General features: G+C 45.2%; 1 protein-coding gene and 1 pseudogene across 1 annotated transcript; both read right to left on the bottom strand.

Moving 5' to 3' along the window:
• Positions 1-5,826: 5,826 nt before the first annotated feature.
• On the bottom strand, positions 5,827-10,497 carry LOC129393962 (p53 apoptosis effector related to PMP-22-like; annotated as a pseudogene).
• A 1,018-nt stretch (positions 10,498-11,515) lies between these two features.
• Positions 11,516-18,201, bottom strand: NGRN (neugrin, neurite outgrowth associated). The gene is made up of 2 exons (XM_034939422.3): positions 17,347-18,201; positions 11,516-12,539 (listed from the first exon to the last, which is right to left on the bottom strand). The coding sequence occupies exons 1-2, from the start codon at positions 17,403-17,405 to the stop codon at positions 11,939-11,941; spliced, it is 660 nt and encodes a 219-aa protein (XP_034795313.1). The 5' UTR covers positions 17,406-18,201; the 3' UTR covers positions 11,516-11,938.
• Between the last annotated feature and the right edge of the window lie 3 nt (positions 18,202-18,204).

The raw sequence follows: 18,204 nt of genomic DNA, 5'->3' as shown, positions 1-18,204 counted from the left end.
ATCAGTAGTACAGTCTACTTCAACAAGAAAGTATAAAGTAGAGGCGGTGGCTCACGCCTGTAATCCCAGCACTTTAGGAGGCCGAGGCAGCCGGATTACTTAAACTCAGGAATTTGAGACCAGACTGGGCAACATGGCAAAACCCCATCTCTACTAAGAATACAAAAAATTAGCGGGGCATGGTGGCACATGCCTGTAGTCCCAGCTACTTAGGAGGTTGAGGTGAGAGGCTTGCTTGAGCCCAAGAAGTTGAGGCTGCAGTCAGTCGAGATCACCATGCCACTGCACTCCAGCCTGGGCGACAGAGCGAGACCCTGACTCAAAAAAAAAAAAAAAAAAAAAAAAAGTTTAAAGTAGAAGCATCTCTATGCATGACTGAAGTCATGCTTTCCATATATTTTTTTCCAACTTGCCTTTTTTCTCTCTAAAACACTGTATCTTAAGCTTTTCCCTGTTATCAAGTACTCATAAGCATTATCTGAATGGTTGTATCAGAATCCATTATCTGGACTCATTGTCATTTATCCATCTGCAGTTGCTGGAGATACTGCCCTTTCTGCCACACTCAGTCACCCTTCTGACCTTGCTCTGTGTCCAGTTATCTACTAATACACATACTGGTCATTTAGGACTTATAATTAAGAAGAAATAGTTATCATAGTTCCTAACACTTCAAAAAGAATGTAGCTTCCTAAAAATAGAATGGCTTGGTGGTTATGACAATTTTAAAGCAAAACAGACAAATCGATATTTAAGTTAATGTTCTGCTTTCTTCTTGTATCTATTTTTCACTTCTCTGTGATTTTGATGGGTAAAGTTTCATTTGGAAGGATTTTTATTTCAAAATAGAAATAGCATATGCCATGAGAATGGGAACTCTGAAAGGTTCAGCTTTCTAGTCATTAGTTTCCTAAGATTGCCACAAAAGCTACTGATAGTCAATCATGATTGGCCTGTAGGGAAAGTGAGTTAATATTATGTACAACTTAAGCACTTTACTTTCTATCAGATATGGAAAAATAGGTGGTGTGTTTGGAAAAGTATTGGGCTAGGAGTCAGGAAGCTTGACTGTTAGTCCCAACCCTCCTTCTTCAGCTGAGCACCCCTAGGCAATAACTCAGCAGCTATTTCTTAAATACCTAATGAGTTTCAGGCTTTGCTGTTGGGCTGGGAATCTTGACATAGATATTGCTTCACGATTCTCCAAGTCTCCCCTCCTCACCCCAGCTCACAGTGAGCTTTCTTATGCACTGTGTAAATTTCTCTCCTAACAGGCCCAACTCTCTCTCCAACCTGCTTCCCAGGGCAGTTGTGAGGATCAAATGAGAGAGAATATGGATGAAAGCAAATTGTAAATGATTTTAAAATGCAATAAAAATATGACCCATGGAAAATTATTTAAAGATCCTTAGAATTTTAAACAGCACATTAACCTGAGTTCTCTATGATTTTTATTTTAAATAGAGATGAAAGTTTTACAATGGACCACAGATATGGTTGAAAATCTTGGCTTGATTATTGTCCGAGAAAATGATACAGTGGTTTGTGTGATGAATTTTCTAAAATTGCCAGCCAAAAAAAAAACAAAACCTTTTTTGAGTCAAAGGAACGTTGACTGTGTAATGGAGAAATGTTTTGTGTTCACTAACAGCTTGCCTTTGATTCCAGCTGCAGCATATCATGAGTAATGAGATCTGTGTGCAGGTGACTGACCTTCACCTGGCAGAAAATAATAATGGGGCCACCAGAGGCCAGCCAAACACTCAGAACTCAAGGAGCCTCCTGGAGTCAACGTATCAGCAGAAAGCTGGGCAGCTAATGTCAAATGAGAAATGCTTTAACGTGAGACTTGCTCATATAGTCAAAGACCTTGCTGGTGACAATGTAAGTTGTTAAAATTCTCTGAACCAGAAGTTAAAGCAAGGGTACTTTGACCCCATGATTCTACTTCTGAAATTTTTTTTTTTTTTTTTTTTTTTTTTTGAGGCAGAGTCTCACTCTGTCGCCCAGGCTGGAATGCAGTGGCATGATTTTGGCTCACTGCAACCTCTGCCTCCCGGGTTCAAGCGATTCTCCTGCCTCAGCCTCCTGAGTACCTGGGATTACAGGCGCCTGCCACCATGCCTGGGTAATTTTTTGTATTTTTAGTAGAGACAGGGTTTCACCGTGTTAGCCAGGATGGTCTCAATCTCCTGACCTCGTGATCTGCCCACCTCGGCCTCCCAAAGTGCTGGGATTACAGGCATGAGCCACCATGCCCAGCCCTCCTGGAACTTTTTAGAGTTCCTAATGAGTTCACCAGAGAAACACAAAGTGGAAGTAACTATCTTCCTGGACAATCTATACTTTGTTTCTTTTTTGGCTTCAAAAACAAACAAAAAGAAAACTAGTTATATATGATTTTTATAGTTGTGTATTCTTCTTTTTCTCTGAACATTTTTCATAGTATGCTTTGTAAATATTATTGTTAGAAAAATGTTGGTACATGAAATCCATGGTCATGGTCATTACAGAAAAGAAAACGTAGGCCTGGCACACATAGGTCACACTTGTAATCCCAGCACTCTGGGAGGCCAAGGTGGGCGGATCGCTTGAGACCAGCTTGGGCAACATGGCAAAACCCCATCTTTGCAAAAAACACAAGAATGCAAAAATTAGCCAGGTGTGGTGGCTTGCGCCTGTAGTCCCAGCTACTCAGGAGACTGAGGTGAGAGGTTGGCTTAAGCCTGGGAGGTCAAGGCTGCAGTGAGCCCTGATCGCATCACTGCAGTCCAGCCTGGGTGACACAGCAAGACCCTATCTCAAAAAATAAAAGAAAAAAAAATGCAGATAACCAAAAAACGTCACCTTAAAATTCTTTCCTGAAATTACCATTGATGACATTTCTAGTTTTCTATGCTTGAGTATATATTTTGAAAGAGTTTATACTGGACAAATGGTCTTTAAGTTTTTTTTGTCTTGACACAGGGTCAGGCTCTGTTGCCCAGGCTAGAGTGCAGTGACGCGGTCTTAGCTCACTGCAACCTCTGACTCCTGGGTTCAGGCGATCATCATGCCTCAGCCACCCTGGTAGCTGGAATTACAGGCATGTGCCACCATACTGGCTAATTTTTGTATTTTTAGTAGAGATGTGTGTCAGATCCCAGGGTCCAGGTCCTGTCCATGCTGAAGTCTGAGGGGAGTGGGTGGGTAAGCAGAAAGAATATTCTGGGGGGGGGCGGGGGGTGGAGCTGTAGGCAGGTGAAAGTTAGTTTTATTCAGCAGCAGCTCTCATTAACAGCTTTCTTACACTAGCTCTCTTATTAGCAGCTTACTCTTAACACTATTAGCCCTGTCTCAGCTGCTTGAGCCAGCTGCCCCCACACACAGCTGTGCAGCCGACTCTCCCTTGCCTTCAGGTTAAGCAGCTTAACTCTTTCTCTCTGGGCACGAGCAAGCCCAGCTGTGTCCTGGCTCCCTCCTGTCGGTCTGCAAGATGGACAGCCTTGGCTTTCTCTTTCTCTAGGTGCCAGCACGCCTGCCATGTGTGGCTAGCCATGTGTACTACAATGACTTTCCTAAAAAAACAACTGGCTGGGCATGGTGGCTCATGCCTGTAATCCCAGCACTTTGGGAGGCCAAGGTGGGTGGATCACGAGGTCAGGAGTTCGAAACCAGCCTGGCCAACATGGTGAAACCCCCATCTCTACTAAAAATACAAAGATTAGCCAGGTGTGGTGGCACGTGCCTGTAGTCCTAGCTACTTGGGAGGTTGAGGCAGAATAATTGCTTGAACTTGGGAGGCGGAGGTTTCAGTGAGCCAAGACCGTGCCGTTGTACTCCAGCCTAGGCAACAGAGTTAGACTCTGTCTCAAAAAAAACAAACAAAAAAAAAGAACTCTGCCGTTTCAGTTGTACTCATTTAACCCTTTTAAAAAATGTATTATAATTAGATATGTACCAAGGTTTAGTGTACCCTTGAAAAATACTGGCTTGAGATTTTGGCCCAAATCTGTCCCTATCTGCCAGAACTCCTTCTAAATACAGATCTGATAATGTTGTTTCCCTCTTTTATTAATGACCAAAGCCAGCAATTATTGAGAAATAAGTGGCAGTAATTGTACGAAGCATTTTACACGCATTCTCTCATTGAAACCCCACAACAATCCTGTGATTATCACTCCTATTTTACAGATGAAGAAACTGAGGCTGGGTGAACTCAGCCCCATGGCAAATAAGTGACAGGGCCTGAATCCAAACCTGGAGAGTCTGTCTCCAAAGCCTGAGCTTAACCTTGAAGCAATCTGCTTCCTTCATGGGCACCAGGTATGGAATAAATTCCTAACTCCTTGGGAAGGCATTCAAGGCCTTTCCCAGTCTGGTCCCAACTATTTTTGGAAACTCTCCTCTTCCCTTCCTCCCACCACTGTGCAGTCCACACCACTCAGTTCCCAACACACAGTGTCCCTCTACTCTTCAATACCTTCATTCATGCTCTTCCCTCAGGTCCTGTCTCTTGTTCCACATGCCCTATCAAACTTTTTTTTTCTTTTGAGGCAGGGTCTTGCTCTGTCACTCCGGCTGGAGTGCAGTGGCACAGTCATGGCTCATTGCAGCCTCAACCCCCTGGCCTCAAGTGATCCTCCCGCCTCAGCCTCCCGAGCAGCTGGGGCCACAGGCAAGGGCCACCATGCTGGGCTAATTTTTTTTTTTTTTTTAAGATGGAGTCTCGCTCTGTCACCTAGGCTGGAGTGCAGTGGCGCGATCTCCGCTCACTTCAAGCTCCACCTCCTGGGTTCACGCCATTCCCCTGCCTTAGCCTCCTGAGTAACTGGGACCACAGGCGCCCACCACCATGCCCGGCTAATTTTTTGTATTTTTAGTACAGACAGGGTTTCACCATGTTAGCCAGGATGGTCTCGATCTGACCTCGTGATCTCCCCGCCTCAGCCTCCCAAAATGCTGGGATTACAGGCGTGAGGCACCGCGCCCGGCCTAATTTTTTTTTTTTTTTTTAGGAGACGGGGTCTCACTATGCTGCCCAGGCTGGCCTCAAACTTCTAGCCTCAAGTGATCCTCTCACCTTGGCCTCCCAAAGTGCTGGGATGACAGGCGTGAGCCACTATACCTGGCCACCTGTCAGACTTTCTACACAGCATCTTCAAGGCTCTGTTCAAATGTCACCTCCTGGCAGGGTACAGTGGCTCACGCCTGTCATCCCGGCACTTTGGGAGGCCAAGGTGGGCAGATCACTTGAGGTGAGGAGTCCAAGACCAGCCTGGCCAACATGGTGAAGCCCCATCTCTACTAAAAATACAAAAAATTAGCTGGGCGTGGTGGCAGGTGCCTTTAATCTCAGCTACTTGGGAGGCTGAGGCAGGATAACCACTTGAACCCAGGAGGCGGAGGTTGCAGTGAGCCAAGATCATGCCACTGCCCTCCAGCCTGGGTGACAGAGCGAGACTCTGTCTCAAAAAAAAAAAAAAAAAAAAAAAAGAGTATCTATTCTTTGACTCACCAATTCTAATTCTGGGAATTCTAAGGAAATGATAAAATTATATGTCAATAAACAAGACAAAAAAGATTCGCTAAAAGAGGTTTATCACAACAGTGGTGAAAATTTAGAAATGACCCAAATGTCCCACAACAAAAGAATAATTATATAGCTCACTGTAGCCTTGAACTCCTGTGCTCAAGGGATTCTCCTGCCTCAGCCTCCTAAGTAGCTGGGACTACAGGTAACTGCTATTTTTATAGGTAAAAAATGGTCAGATATATGGTTCAATCTAATATTTGACTTCATACAACAAAATAATATTGTATTCCATAAAACAAAACATGAGGTGGTTATTTTAACTGATGTAAAGATATTTATTGTCAAAATATATTCACCATACATGTAAGAAAGAATGTACACCTGAGTGTACAGTATAATCCCAACATTACTTTCATTATTATTTTTATTTTTTGAGGCAGAGTCTCTGTCACCCAGGCCGGAGTGCAGTAGTGTGGTCTCGGCTCACTGAAACCTCTGCCTCTCAGGTTCAGGTGATTCTCCTGCCTCAGCCTCCCGGGTAGCTGGGATTACAGGCCTGTGCAACCATACCTGGCTAATTCTATTTTTTTTTTTTCAAGTTTAGAATTCCTGGTTTATTGGGAAAACTTCATAATGAAAACTTCAATTGCCCTTTTCCACGACTTACAAAATAATAATGTGATATTTAAAATGAATTGTTTTTCATTATGTAAGTAGAAATGGTAAAAAATAGTAATAACCCATTTGATGCATCATATATATGCTATTCAGGGAAACTCAAATCCCTGAATTCTCCTGTGGCATGTTTTACATCAGACATTTTAAATCTGTTTACCAAGAAAGACCAGGATTTTAACTATATGTAGGTTTCTACTTACAGTTGCAATCTATCAGAAGCCTGTCTATATGATTAGAGCCCAGATACATCTGAAGTTTAGAAAAGCAAGCCATTTTTCTCCTTAGGCTGTTTTAGTGGCACTTTTGTGACAGGAAGGGCTCTCCTAATCCTTTAGTACACAACTTAACCAGATCTATCAGTCATGATAAATTAGACTGATATATCTAATCTATCAGTCCATCTTTCAATCCAGTTACTCTGGTTCTGAACCTATAAACACAAAACACTACAGATTTATTAATATAGCATTTTCCAACACCCTAACCCTATATAGAACTTTAAAAGAGAAAATTTCATCTAAATATTTCACACCTGAGAAAGCCTTACTAACCACGGCAACAGGTTTGGACCACAAAACAATACTTTCTTAGATGATATATAGAGTCAACATGAAGCTTAGCAAGAATGAATTATTCAGGGCTGGGCGCGGTGGCTCACGCCTGTAATCCCGGCACTTTGGGAGGCTGAGGTGGGCGGATCACGAGGTCAGGAGATCGAGACCATCATGGCTAACACGGTAAAACCCTGCCTCTACTAAAAATACAAAAAATTAGCCGGGCGTGGTGGTGGACGCCTGTAGTCCCAGCTACTCGGGAGGCTGAGGCGGGAGGATAGCGTGAACCTGAGAGGCAGAGCTTGCAGTGAGCCGAGATCACACCATCGCACTCCAGCCTGGGAGACAGAGTGAGACTCCGTCTCAAAAAAAAAAAAAAAAAAAAAAAAGAATTATTCAGGATATTAATGAGAAATTCTCACAAACAATATGCATTTAGGAAACTATTTTGCTTCCTTAAATAGTTTGAAGGCTTGAAAAAAAAAGCTTTTTTGGGGCATTTCTTTTAGAATGTTTGGTCATTGACAATTTTTGTTTGTTTTGAGACAGAGTCTTGCTCTGTTGACCAGGCTGGAGTGCAATGGCACAATCTCGGTTCACTGCAACCTCCACCTCTCTGGTTCAAGCGATTCTCCTGCCTCAGCCTCCCCAGTAGCTGGGACTACAGGCATGTGCCACCACGCCTGGCTTATTTTTGTATTTTCAGTAGAGACGGCGTTTCACCATGTTTGCCAGGCTGGTCTTGAACTTGTGACCTCAGGTGATTGGCCTGCCTCGGCCTCCCAAAGTGCTGAGATTACAAGCGTGAGCCACCACACCCGGCCAGTCATTGACAATTTTTACCATTACCTTCCTCTTCTCCTTAGCCCTTAACAGACCAAGTCCATTCTATTTGGAAATAACAAGAACTTGATCCAATTATTAAATCTTGGAAACCATCTCATTTTTACCTTATAAAGTGTTAAGTTTCATGTTCATATTCTCTTACAAACATAGCATAAATGTTATGGGTAGATATAAGGAAATATTGGCATAGTATAGGTAATTAGTGAAAAGACACAACTTCACAAAACATAATAAAAGATGAACATGAAACTATAACACTACTTTAAAAATATTTTCTCCCAAATTATTTTAGCATTTTTGACTAGTTTGAGAATATGAACACTGCCAAAAAATAAGTTCAAAGTAGCCTAGAGAAACAGTTTCTTCTTCTGGAGTCCATCTTGGCAGTGGCGATTTTCTCCCACACTCATTCCCAAGTTAGGCGGATGTGTAGAAGTACCTGGGCTTGGCATTGCCCAGGAGGTCATCTTCGCAGCTGCGGAGGCAGCAGCAGAAGAAAGCACAGCCAATGAGGATAATCATGGCTGCCCACCCAAAGCCGTAGGCCCAGTTATAGATGGAAGTGACAGCGGGGCTTGGCATGAAGGTTGAAGGTTGAGTGTACTTCACGGGGTAAATTACCAGGGAGATGATCTGGAACACAGCAGCCAAGGCAAGGAGACCTCCAATCACTCTTAGGAAGACAAGTATCTGGGGTACACACAGGACGAAGAAGGAGAGGATGAAACAGATCACCAGGATGCTGACGCCCCAGAAAAGCATGGCAGCCGCTGCTCGACCCCACGCGTACTCCATGAGGCTGTGGCAGCCGTCCTCTTAGGACCCGCTGCCGCCGCCGCCGCCGCCCTTGTGGAAGGAAACATCTCCACCACAGCGAGGACGTCTGGACGTGGTCGCTCGACTGCAGCCAGCCGCGGCCGGCCAGCGCGATGATGTCGAAGGCGATGGCGCTGAGTAGGAGCAGGGTCAGGATCCAGCGGCAGCGCTCGCAGGTCAGGCCGCAGCGGATCATGTCGACCGGCGGTGTGGGGTCGAGAGGAGCCGAGCGGAGCGGGGCGGAGGAGCGCGCGGGCCCGGGCGGCGGCTGGGAGTCGCTAATTCTCGTATTTTTAGTAGAGACCGGGTTTCACCATGTTGGCCAGGCTAGTCTCGAAATCCTGGCCTCAAGTGATCCAGCCGCCTCGGCCTCCCAAACTGCTGGGACTACAGGCGAGAGCCACCGCGCCTGGCTCAGTATTATTCTTTCGTGCTTGTCTTAAAGTTGTACATATGCTTAGAAAAATGTTGGTAGGATAGTAACTCTTCACTGGTGGGATCAGGGATGACTTTTGTTTTCATTTTGCTTGTCTTTTTCTTTAATGAGTATGTATTACTTGTGTAATAGATGAAGTCAAGCAGGAAGAAGGGTAGACATGGTATTTGAGATAGAGCATTGGAGGTGTTTGAGATGGAGTCTCACTGTCACCCAAGGTGAAGTGCAGTGGCACAATCTCGGCTCACTGCAACCTCTGCCTCCCGGGTTCAAGCAATTCTCCTGCCTCAGCCTTCCCAGTAGCTGGGATTACAGGCATCTGCCACCACACCCAAATAATTTTTGTATTTTTAGTAGAGATGGGGTTTTGCCATGTTGGCCAGGCTGGTCTGAAACTCCTGACCTCAGGTGATCCGCCTGCCTCACGTGGTGGCTCACGTTGTAATCTCAGCATTTTGGGAGGCCGAAGCAGGCAGATCACCTGAGCACAGGAGTTCGAGACCAGCCTGGCCAAGATAGTGAAATCCTCTCTCTACTAAAAATAAAACATTAGCTGGGTGTGGTGGTGCATGCCTGTAGTCCCAGCTACTTGGGAGGCTAAGGAATGAGAATAGTTTGAACCCAGGAGGCAGAGATTGCAGTGAGCTGAGATTGAGCCACTGCACTCCAGCATGGATGACAGAGCAAGACCCTGTCTCAAAAGAAATAAAGGTCAGGCGTGTTGGCTCACGCCTATAATCCCAGCACTTTGGGAGGCCAAGGCAGGTAGATAACTTGAGGTCAGGAGTTTGAGACCAGCTTGGCCAACATGGTGAAATCCTGTCTGTACTAAAAATATAAAAAAAATTAGCTGGGCATGGTGGTGCCCGCCTGTAGTTCCAGCTACTCGGGAGGCTGAAGAATGAGAATCGCTTGAACCTGGGAGGCAGAGGTTGCAGTGAGGCAAGATTGAGCCACTGTACTCCAGTGTGGACGACAAGAGTGAGACCCTGTCTCAAAAGAAAAATAAAGGCCAGGCGTGGTGGCTCACACCTGTAATCCTAGCACTTTAGGAGGCTGAGACAGGCAGATCACTTGAGGTCGGGAGTTTGAGACCAGCCTGGCCAACTGGTGAAACCCCATCTCTACTAAAAACACAAAAATTAGCTGGGCACGGTGGCAGACGCCTGTAATCCCAGCTACTCGGGAGGTTGAGGCAGGAGAATCAGTTGAACCTGGGAGGCGGAGGTTGCAGTGAGCTGAGATTGTGCCACTGTACTCCAGCCTGGGCGACAGAGCGAGAGTCCGTGTCAAAAATAAATTAAAAAACAAAGTTTTAAGAACAGCCTTTAGGTTTCTATAGCCCACTGCGAACAGGGTATGGCATGATCAGATATTTGCAGGAGTTAGAAATGCAAATTTAAACAATCAAACAGCATCTAACACATCTTTAACAATTAAATACCATAAATACAACAAAACCATAAAAATATTGATAAGCTTCTACTATGAACTACATGATGGTGACAGGGCAGTGACAGCAAAGGTCCTATCTGCCCACTGTTGTATTACCAGCATCTGGATCGTAGAATTTTGCTTGGCATGTGATAGGGCTTTGTCATTTATACTGAGAACAGATCCTCAAGTTATCAATAATAACTGATAAAAGCAACAGTAATCAGTATTTTAATTGCTGTAATTAGACATTTGAAATAGCAGTAAGATTCTACAGAGTGGCAATGACTGAGTTGGAATGTAGGTGTTTCCATTAATGTCCTACATATATTTAAATTCGGAGTAGCCATTTTTACTGGTAAATTGTGAAAGCAGGACATGGTTCTCCAAGGTTCACAGGTAAACCATCCCACCAGAGCACTAATGAGCAGACTGCTACATTTTACTTTATTTTGCTTGTAAGGAAAACAAATTGACTAAGCTGTCCCCGAATTTCTGGTTATAACAGATGTATTTCTAAAACAAGCGGTAAATTAACAAAATTATGGCAGACAGTGCCATATTCCTGGAATTCCAGAAGCCCTGGATTAATGATGAGACCCGAGTTAAGTCCCAGCACTGCCACTTATTGGCAGCCATCTTAAAGTCTTATTTCCTTATTTGTAAAAGGGACCTCTTAATCTGGGATTGCCGACATCATGGCGCCATTGTAAAAATCTGGTTAAGTAAACTGTATAATAAGACATAATTGAAGATTGATTGATTTTATTTAGAGATGGGGGTCTCACTGTTACCCCAGGCTGGAGTGCAGTGGTGCAATCATAGCTCACTGCAGCCTCAACTGCCGAGGCTCAAGCGGTTCTCCCACCTCGGCCTCCTAAGTAACTGGGACTGTAGGCACATTCTGCCATGCCCAGCTCTTAATATAAACTTTAAAATGTGGCTGGAGATTATAAGGGCCCTAAAGCCTTTGCCTGCTTTGTATTTTCTGCCAACCCCTCATTTCCCAATCTCTGCCAGAACCCCAGCAACTAAGAGAAAGGCGTCCAGTTTTCAGTTGTCAGAATCCCTCACTAAGCAGGATGCTCTGCACAGAGCCCTTTGCTGGGAAATTCCTCTGGTTCCATCTCTCTCCCAATGTTTACTGACCAGGGATCCTTCCTTTCTGCCTTTGTCCTTCCCTCTCTCCAAGGTTCACAGGTAAACCATCCCACCCCAGAGAGCACCAAAAAAGCAGACTGCTACATTTTACTTTATTTTGTTGTAAGGAAAATCAATTGACTAAGTTGTCCCCAAAATGTTAGTGTTCACTGATCAAGAAGGAAATGAGGTCAGAAGGCAAACTTTTCACTTCCTCTCAAACATAAATTGCAAGTATCACAGAAAATTTTAACAACACATGCAACATGGAATGGTTTTCAACACACAGAGAGCCTAAGCAAGAAGAGTGAGTACTGAAGGTCTACAGAGGTCAGACTGGGAGCACTACTACAGGAAGTTTGAATCTATCCACGCAGCTCTTTCCTCCCACAGTCCAGGCTCAACACTTCTTCCTATTCCAAGGTGGCTTATCCATATGCAGAAATCCAGGCTGTTCCATATACATTAATACTTGCCCAGCTGTGTTTCACGAGGCATCTCCATAAGCCAAGCCCCGACTCAAATTCTGTACAGGAAGTTCCCGTTGCTGTCAAAGAACTCTCGGCCCCTCTGCACTACTTTGCTGCTGAAGTTACCTGGCTCCTCTGCCTTCAACTCCTCCAGCTTCTGACCACTTGGCAACGCACCACTGCCAGTTCTTCTGGGGCTCTCAGAATCACTGGAGTACTTCTGCAGCTCTCTTGGATGACCTAGGGGTGCAGCAACAGGCACAAAGCTCTCCTCCAGGTCCTGGATTTCTTTATTTCTTCCCTTCCATCTCCTTGGTGTATTTGTCCTGTGAGTGTCTGACTCTATCACTTTCAAAGCTGTGCTGTGATTTGGGTCTTTGGATGAGGCTTCATGCCCTGGCATAAGCCAAGAGCCTGATACAGAGTGGCCTGCAGGGAGCAGCTTTGAGGTATTTCCAGAGCCCCGGAGGTGCTGCAGCGAGTGGGCGAGCCCAGCTTTCTTAAGGACTTTTTGATCCTGCTTCAGCTTCTGCTCCAATGTGGGTAAAAACTTGCTTTTTAAAACTCTTCGGATCACATCAGTGCTGACATCAAAGCCTTCAGCCAACCTGGGAACTGACCAGGACTCTGGAAATTCCTCATGTAAATACCTACGGGAAGAAGGAGCAGGTTTGCAAGTTGTGAAGAAGTCTCCTATCAGAACATCTAACTCGCCATACCTATGATAAAGAAGAGGGGTTGAGGCCTGGCAATGGTGGCTCACACCTGTAATCCCAGAACTCTGAGAGGCCGAGATAGGCGGATCACTTGAGCCCAGGAGTTCGAGACCAGCCTGGCCAACATGGTGAAACCCAATCTCTACTAAAAATACAAAAATTAGCTGGGCGTGGTAGCTCATGCCTGTAATCCCAGCTACTTCGGAGGCTCAGGCACAAGAATCACTTGAACCTGGGAGGTGAAGGCTGCTGTGAGCCGAGACTGCACCACTGCACTCCAGCCTGGGCAACAGAGTGAGACTCTCCCAAAAAAACAAATAAAGAGAGCTTGAAAAACCGCAAATGTAGTCCCTATCTTGTGCTAGCTAAATCTTGTGCTAGTCCCTATTTTGTGCTAGTTAAATGGCTGTGTTCCATTCCTGTGTGTCAACAGCAACACCTGACCACGGTCAGTCAGGTCACTTCATTTCACATCAACTCAGCTCCTCTCAGTGACATCTAATACCACAATAGATCCTGGGGACGCAGGAGGACTGACCTTCCCGTTACATAGTTTGGGAGTGGGGACAGACACAATGAATGACATTATGGTAAAGGTTATAGCACAGGATGCAAAGACAGCACCCCAGGAGGGAGACCCAGATATAGGGAATAAGAACACTTATAGCCAGGCCCAGGAATTGCTTCATGAAGTTCAAGCTAGAGTTGGTCTGAAAGGATGAAAGGAGTAATAATAAGCTGGCAGAAGGGAGGAGAGAAGGAGAGACGAAAGGTACTGATGATAAAGTGAAGAGCTCGTGAAATGTAAAGCGGCCCATCACCTTTGTTGGGAATAACTCAACTGACAGTGAGGGTAAGAGGTAGATCACACTTAGGGGTCTGGAGTTTATCCCAAGGCAACAGCAAGTCAAGGAAAAATTTTAAGCAGTGGAATGCCACGGATAAATTTTCATTTTGAAGTTCAACCTACAGCCTGGCACAATGGCTCACTCCCAGCACTTTGAGAGGCTGAGGCAGGAGGATTGCTTGAGCCCAGGAGTTCGAGACCAGCCAGGGAAACAGGGAGATCCCATCTCTATTAAAAAAAGAAAAAAAGGAATTCAACCTAGTGGTAGTTTTTCAGTAACAAAAGTATAGGCAGAAAGATTGGTCAAGAGGCTTTTACAGTAATCCAGTCAGTCTCAAGTGAGACAGTCAATGGAGCATAGGAGGAAAGTTGAGTTGAGAAATATTTTAGGAAAGTCAAATAGTACAACTTGGTACTAAGGGACTAAGTATTGGGGGAAGCATCATCAAGGCCAAGATGCAGGATTTTAGCTTGGGTAATTAGTAGGTTATAGGAAAAACAGGAACAGAATGAAGTTGTCAGGGAACAACGATGAATTCTATTTTGTACATGCTGAGTTTGAGGAAACTGTGATATCCAAAACAGAGATGTCTGGTACACAGTTGAATATATGCCTTTAGAGTTCAGGAAAAAAAACATGAACTGGAGATGACAGATTTGGAAGTCATAAGCCAATAGCAGGGGTGACTGAGTGGCTAGCATCAGGCAGGGAAATATGCAGAGTGAGCTAAAATGACAAGGACAGAACTCTAAGAAATAACAATATTTAAGATATAGGAGGTAGAAGAAGAGCCCAGGAAGGAAACTGAGAAAAGCAGCCCTAGAAACAAAGAAAAAAAGAAAAAAAGATCAGAACGGAATGGTACCCTGGAGTTAAGGGAGAAGAGAATTTTAAGAAAGCAGTTCACCATGGCACATGTACACCTATGTAACAAACCTGCACATTCTGCACATGTACCCCAGAACTTAAAGTAAAATTAAAATAATAAAAATAAAAAAAGGCTGGGTATGGTGGCTCACGCCCGCCTGTAATCCCAGCACTTTGGGAGGCTGAGGCAGGCAGATCACTTGAGGTCAGGAGTTCAAGACCAGCCTGGCCAACATGCTGAAACCCAACCTCTACTAAAAATACAAAAAAAAAAAAAAAAAAAAAATTAGCCAGGCACAGTGGTGTGCACCTGTAATTCCATCTACTTGGAAGGCTGAGGCATGACAATCACTTGAACCCAGGAGGCAGAGGTTGCAGTGAGCCAAGATCATGCCACTGCACTCCAGCCTGGCAACAGAATGAGACTCCGTCTCAAAAAAAAAAAAAAAAAGAGAGAGAATCAGTGTCAATCAATAAATAAATAATGGGGGTGGGGGGGAGAAAGCAGTTTCAGCTGGGTGCAGTAGCTCACATCTGTAATCCTAACACTTTGGGAGGCCAAGGCAGGCAGATCGCTTGAGCTCAGAAACTGGAAACCAGGTTGGGCAACATGGCAAAATCCTGTCTTTATTTAAAATATATATATGTTTTTTAATTTAAAAGGTAGTTTTTACAAAGGCAAATGCTGCTGAATTATTTAGGAAGCTAAGGACTACAAAGTGTCTTTTTGAGCCTAGCACTGAGGAAGTCACTGATGGATTTAAGGAGAGCAGTTTTATTGCAGTGATACAAACAAACAAAGGGTAGGCACCCTGGGAACCAGCTGGGAACAAAAGAATGAGAGAGAGCTTTAGGTGGAGGACAGAGGTCCCTGAGTAATCTTACGCAGGGAGAAATATGACCTAAAGCATACAGAGAATTGGTCCCAGACAAGTGAAGGGCTCCCATTTCCTCTGAGATGGGAGTAGAGTATAAGTTTGAGAGTAGTGGGCAAAGAGGAAGACCAGGAAGCTGAAAGTTTTTACTTAATGGACTGTTTTCTTTTCTCTTAAAAGGACATTTATTGACCACAAAAAAGGGAGATAAGTAGGAAGGTGGAAGGTTTGAAAAAGCTATTGTTGAAGACAGGAGATAGAGGCCGGCATGGTGGCTCATGCCTGTAATCCCAGCACTTTGGGAGGCCGAGGTGGGTGGATCACCTGAGGTCAGGAGTTTGAGACCAGCCTGGCCAACATGGTGAAACTCTGTCTCTACTAAAAATACAAAAATTAGCCAGGTGTAGTGGTGCACACCTGTAATCCCAGCTACTTGGGCGGCTGAGGTCCAAGAATCTCTTGAACCTGGAGGCAGAGGCTGCAGTGAACAGAGATTTCGCCACTGCACTCTGGCCTGGGCGACAGAGTGAGACTGCCTCAAACAAAAAACAAACAAACAAACGAAAAAAAGAGGAGACAGACCTGACTGAGGACTCAGAAGGTGCTACAGGCTCACAAAATCTTGAGCAGCTCTACAGAATCCCCTTTATTTTAAATTTCAATTCCAGAGTCATTCTGATGGAAATGAAAAATAGTACATAATCTATGTAGGGCTACTTAGCAATATTTATCAAAATGCAAATGCATTTGTCTTTTGACCTGGCAACCTTACTTCTGGGAATGTATATAACAAATATTCCTGGCAGGTATGCAGAATGATACACATACGTAGTTATTCACTGGGGCACTATTAGTGAGCAACAGAAATGGAAACAACCCAACTAAATGCCCACAATAAAAGACAGGTTAAATAATGCATTCTGGCCAGGCATGGTGGCTCACGCCTCTAATCCCAGCACTTTGGGAGGCCGAGATGGGAAGATCAGTTGAGGCCAGAAGTCTGAGACCAGCCTGGTCATCATAGTGAGACCCCCATCTCTGTCAAATAAATAAATAGGAGAAAAAATTGTTTAAATAAAAATTAAAAACGACTGTCATATACTGCCTCAAAAAAATATAATAACACCATCTATAAAAAAGAATTGAGGGCCAGGCGCAGTGGCTCACTCAGGGCACAGAGCCTAGTTTTTGGTAGAGAAAAACTATTAAAAATAGTACAGCTGCACACAGTGGCTCATGCCTGTAATCCCAACACTTTAGGAGGCTGAGGTGGGATGATCGCTTGAGCCCGGGGAATTGGAGACTAGCATGGGCAGCATGATGAGGCTATCTCTACAAAAAATAAACAAAATTAACCAAGCATGGTGGCATGCACCTGTAGTCCCAGCTACTTGGGAGGACGAAGTGGGAGGATGGCTTGGGCCCAGGAGGTAGAGGCTGCAGTGACCGGTGATCACATCATTGTACTCCAGCCTTGGCGACAGAGTGAGACCCCCATCTACCAAAAAAAAAAAAAAAAAGTACCCACAGGAGAGTGGGTGGGACAAACAATTCTCAATGTGTATACCATGTTATACTGTTAGGTTGAGGCATATCTAATACTTTACCTACTTAAAACAAAAAAACTTAAAAACTCTTTTAAGCTTTCCTAAATTACAGATCCTGTCTTCAGAAAAATGCACCTAACTATGGAAACACCAGCATCCCTGTACCTTAGGTTGGGAACGTCACGATCTACATTCAAGGGTTAAATGTTGTGATGTCTGCGATTTACTATTTAAAATTTTCAGTAAAAATGAACCAACCACGTCATAACGTTAAAAACTATTAAAACCAGGCGGGGCGCAGTGGCTCATGCCTGTAATCCCAGCACTCTGAGAGGCCGAGGCGGGAGAATCACTTGAGGTCTGGAGTTCGAGGCGATGGCGAAACCCCTTCTCTTTAAAAAACAAAACAAAACACTATTAAATCTATATAATGACAGGTTTAGGGAAGTTCGTTATATTACTCTACTTTTCTGATAATAAATTTCAATGACAAAAAGTAAACGAAAATATAAAAGCAGTATCAAAAAAGCCAAACCCGTTTCTGGGCTCCAGCATCCTTCACTTCTCGTCACAGCGGATACAAACAAGGTATCCTGAGTCTTACCGGATCTGCTCCATGGCTTCCCACGTCAGGGTCCTGGGCGGGGCACCAGGCGCCTCCATTTGCCTCCGAATTTTCTGGAATCGGATTGCTTGTTTCTGTCGTTTCAGGGTGCTGGGGGAAGAGAACCAATGGCAGAAGCCATGCGTGGAAGCAGAATGGATGTTTGAAGAGCCTCAGGCTAAATCACGGAGCGCCCAGCCCTCTTCTCTTTGATCGCAAGGGCAACCGGGCCATGTTGCCGGCTTAGAGCTGCTCTGTACACCCAGAAAGCTAACACCTAGAACAATAACTGCCTGTAAACATGCCGAACTCTCTAAACTGATGATGAAATACGTCACTAATGAAGGGACCAGTGGTCCCAGGGAAGCTGAACACCTGACGTTGCGCCCCTAACAACGGGTAAGAAGAAACACAGGCCGCTGCGCAAGCAGCGGCAGGACACCCGGCGCCAAGGGGGCGCGGCCTGGAGCGCCGGGGCACGAGGCCCTGCTTCAAGCTGAGGGCCCGGGGAGAAGCCGGTACCTCTCCACCTCCTGCAGCTCCCGTTCCTCCGGCTCCCAGTCGGAATCGGGGTCCGGCTCCCGGCCAATAGGGCCTGGGCCCGCCACCCCCCGGGTCGCGAACCCACAGCGAGTGACGGCGGCGCAAACGCGCCCGCCCAGCAAGAGACTCAGGGTAACCGCCATGTCGACGCAAACCAGCCTTCAGCAGTCAGCTACGAAACAGCAGCGGAAGTAGCCGGGTAAGACCGGAAGTGGAAGGGGCGGGCCGGATGCTGGGTAGTAGCAAGTTATTTCCCGCTTCACTTGGTGGGGGTAAGATCTGGGCTCACGCTGCTCAGTGGCCCCCCCTTTCTGC

This window comes from Pan paniscus, chromosome 16 (genome assembly GCF_029289425.2).
Source record: "Pan paniscus chromosome 16, NHGRI_mPanPan1-v2.0_pri, whole genome shotgun sequence".
NCBI classification, from domain to species: Eukaryota; Metazoa; Chordata; class Mammalia; order Primates; family Hominidae; genus Pan; species Pan paniscus.
Note: the sequence above shows the minus strand (reverse complement) of the source record. Positions and strands in the feature narration are given on the sequence as shown.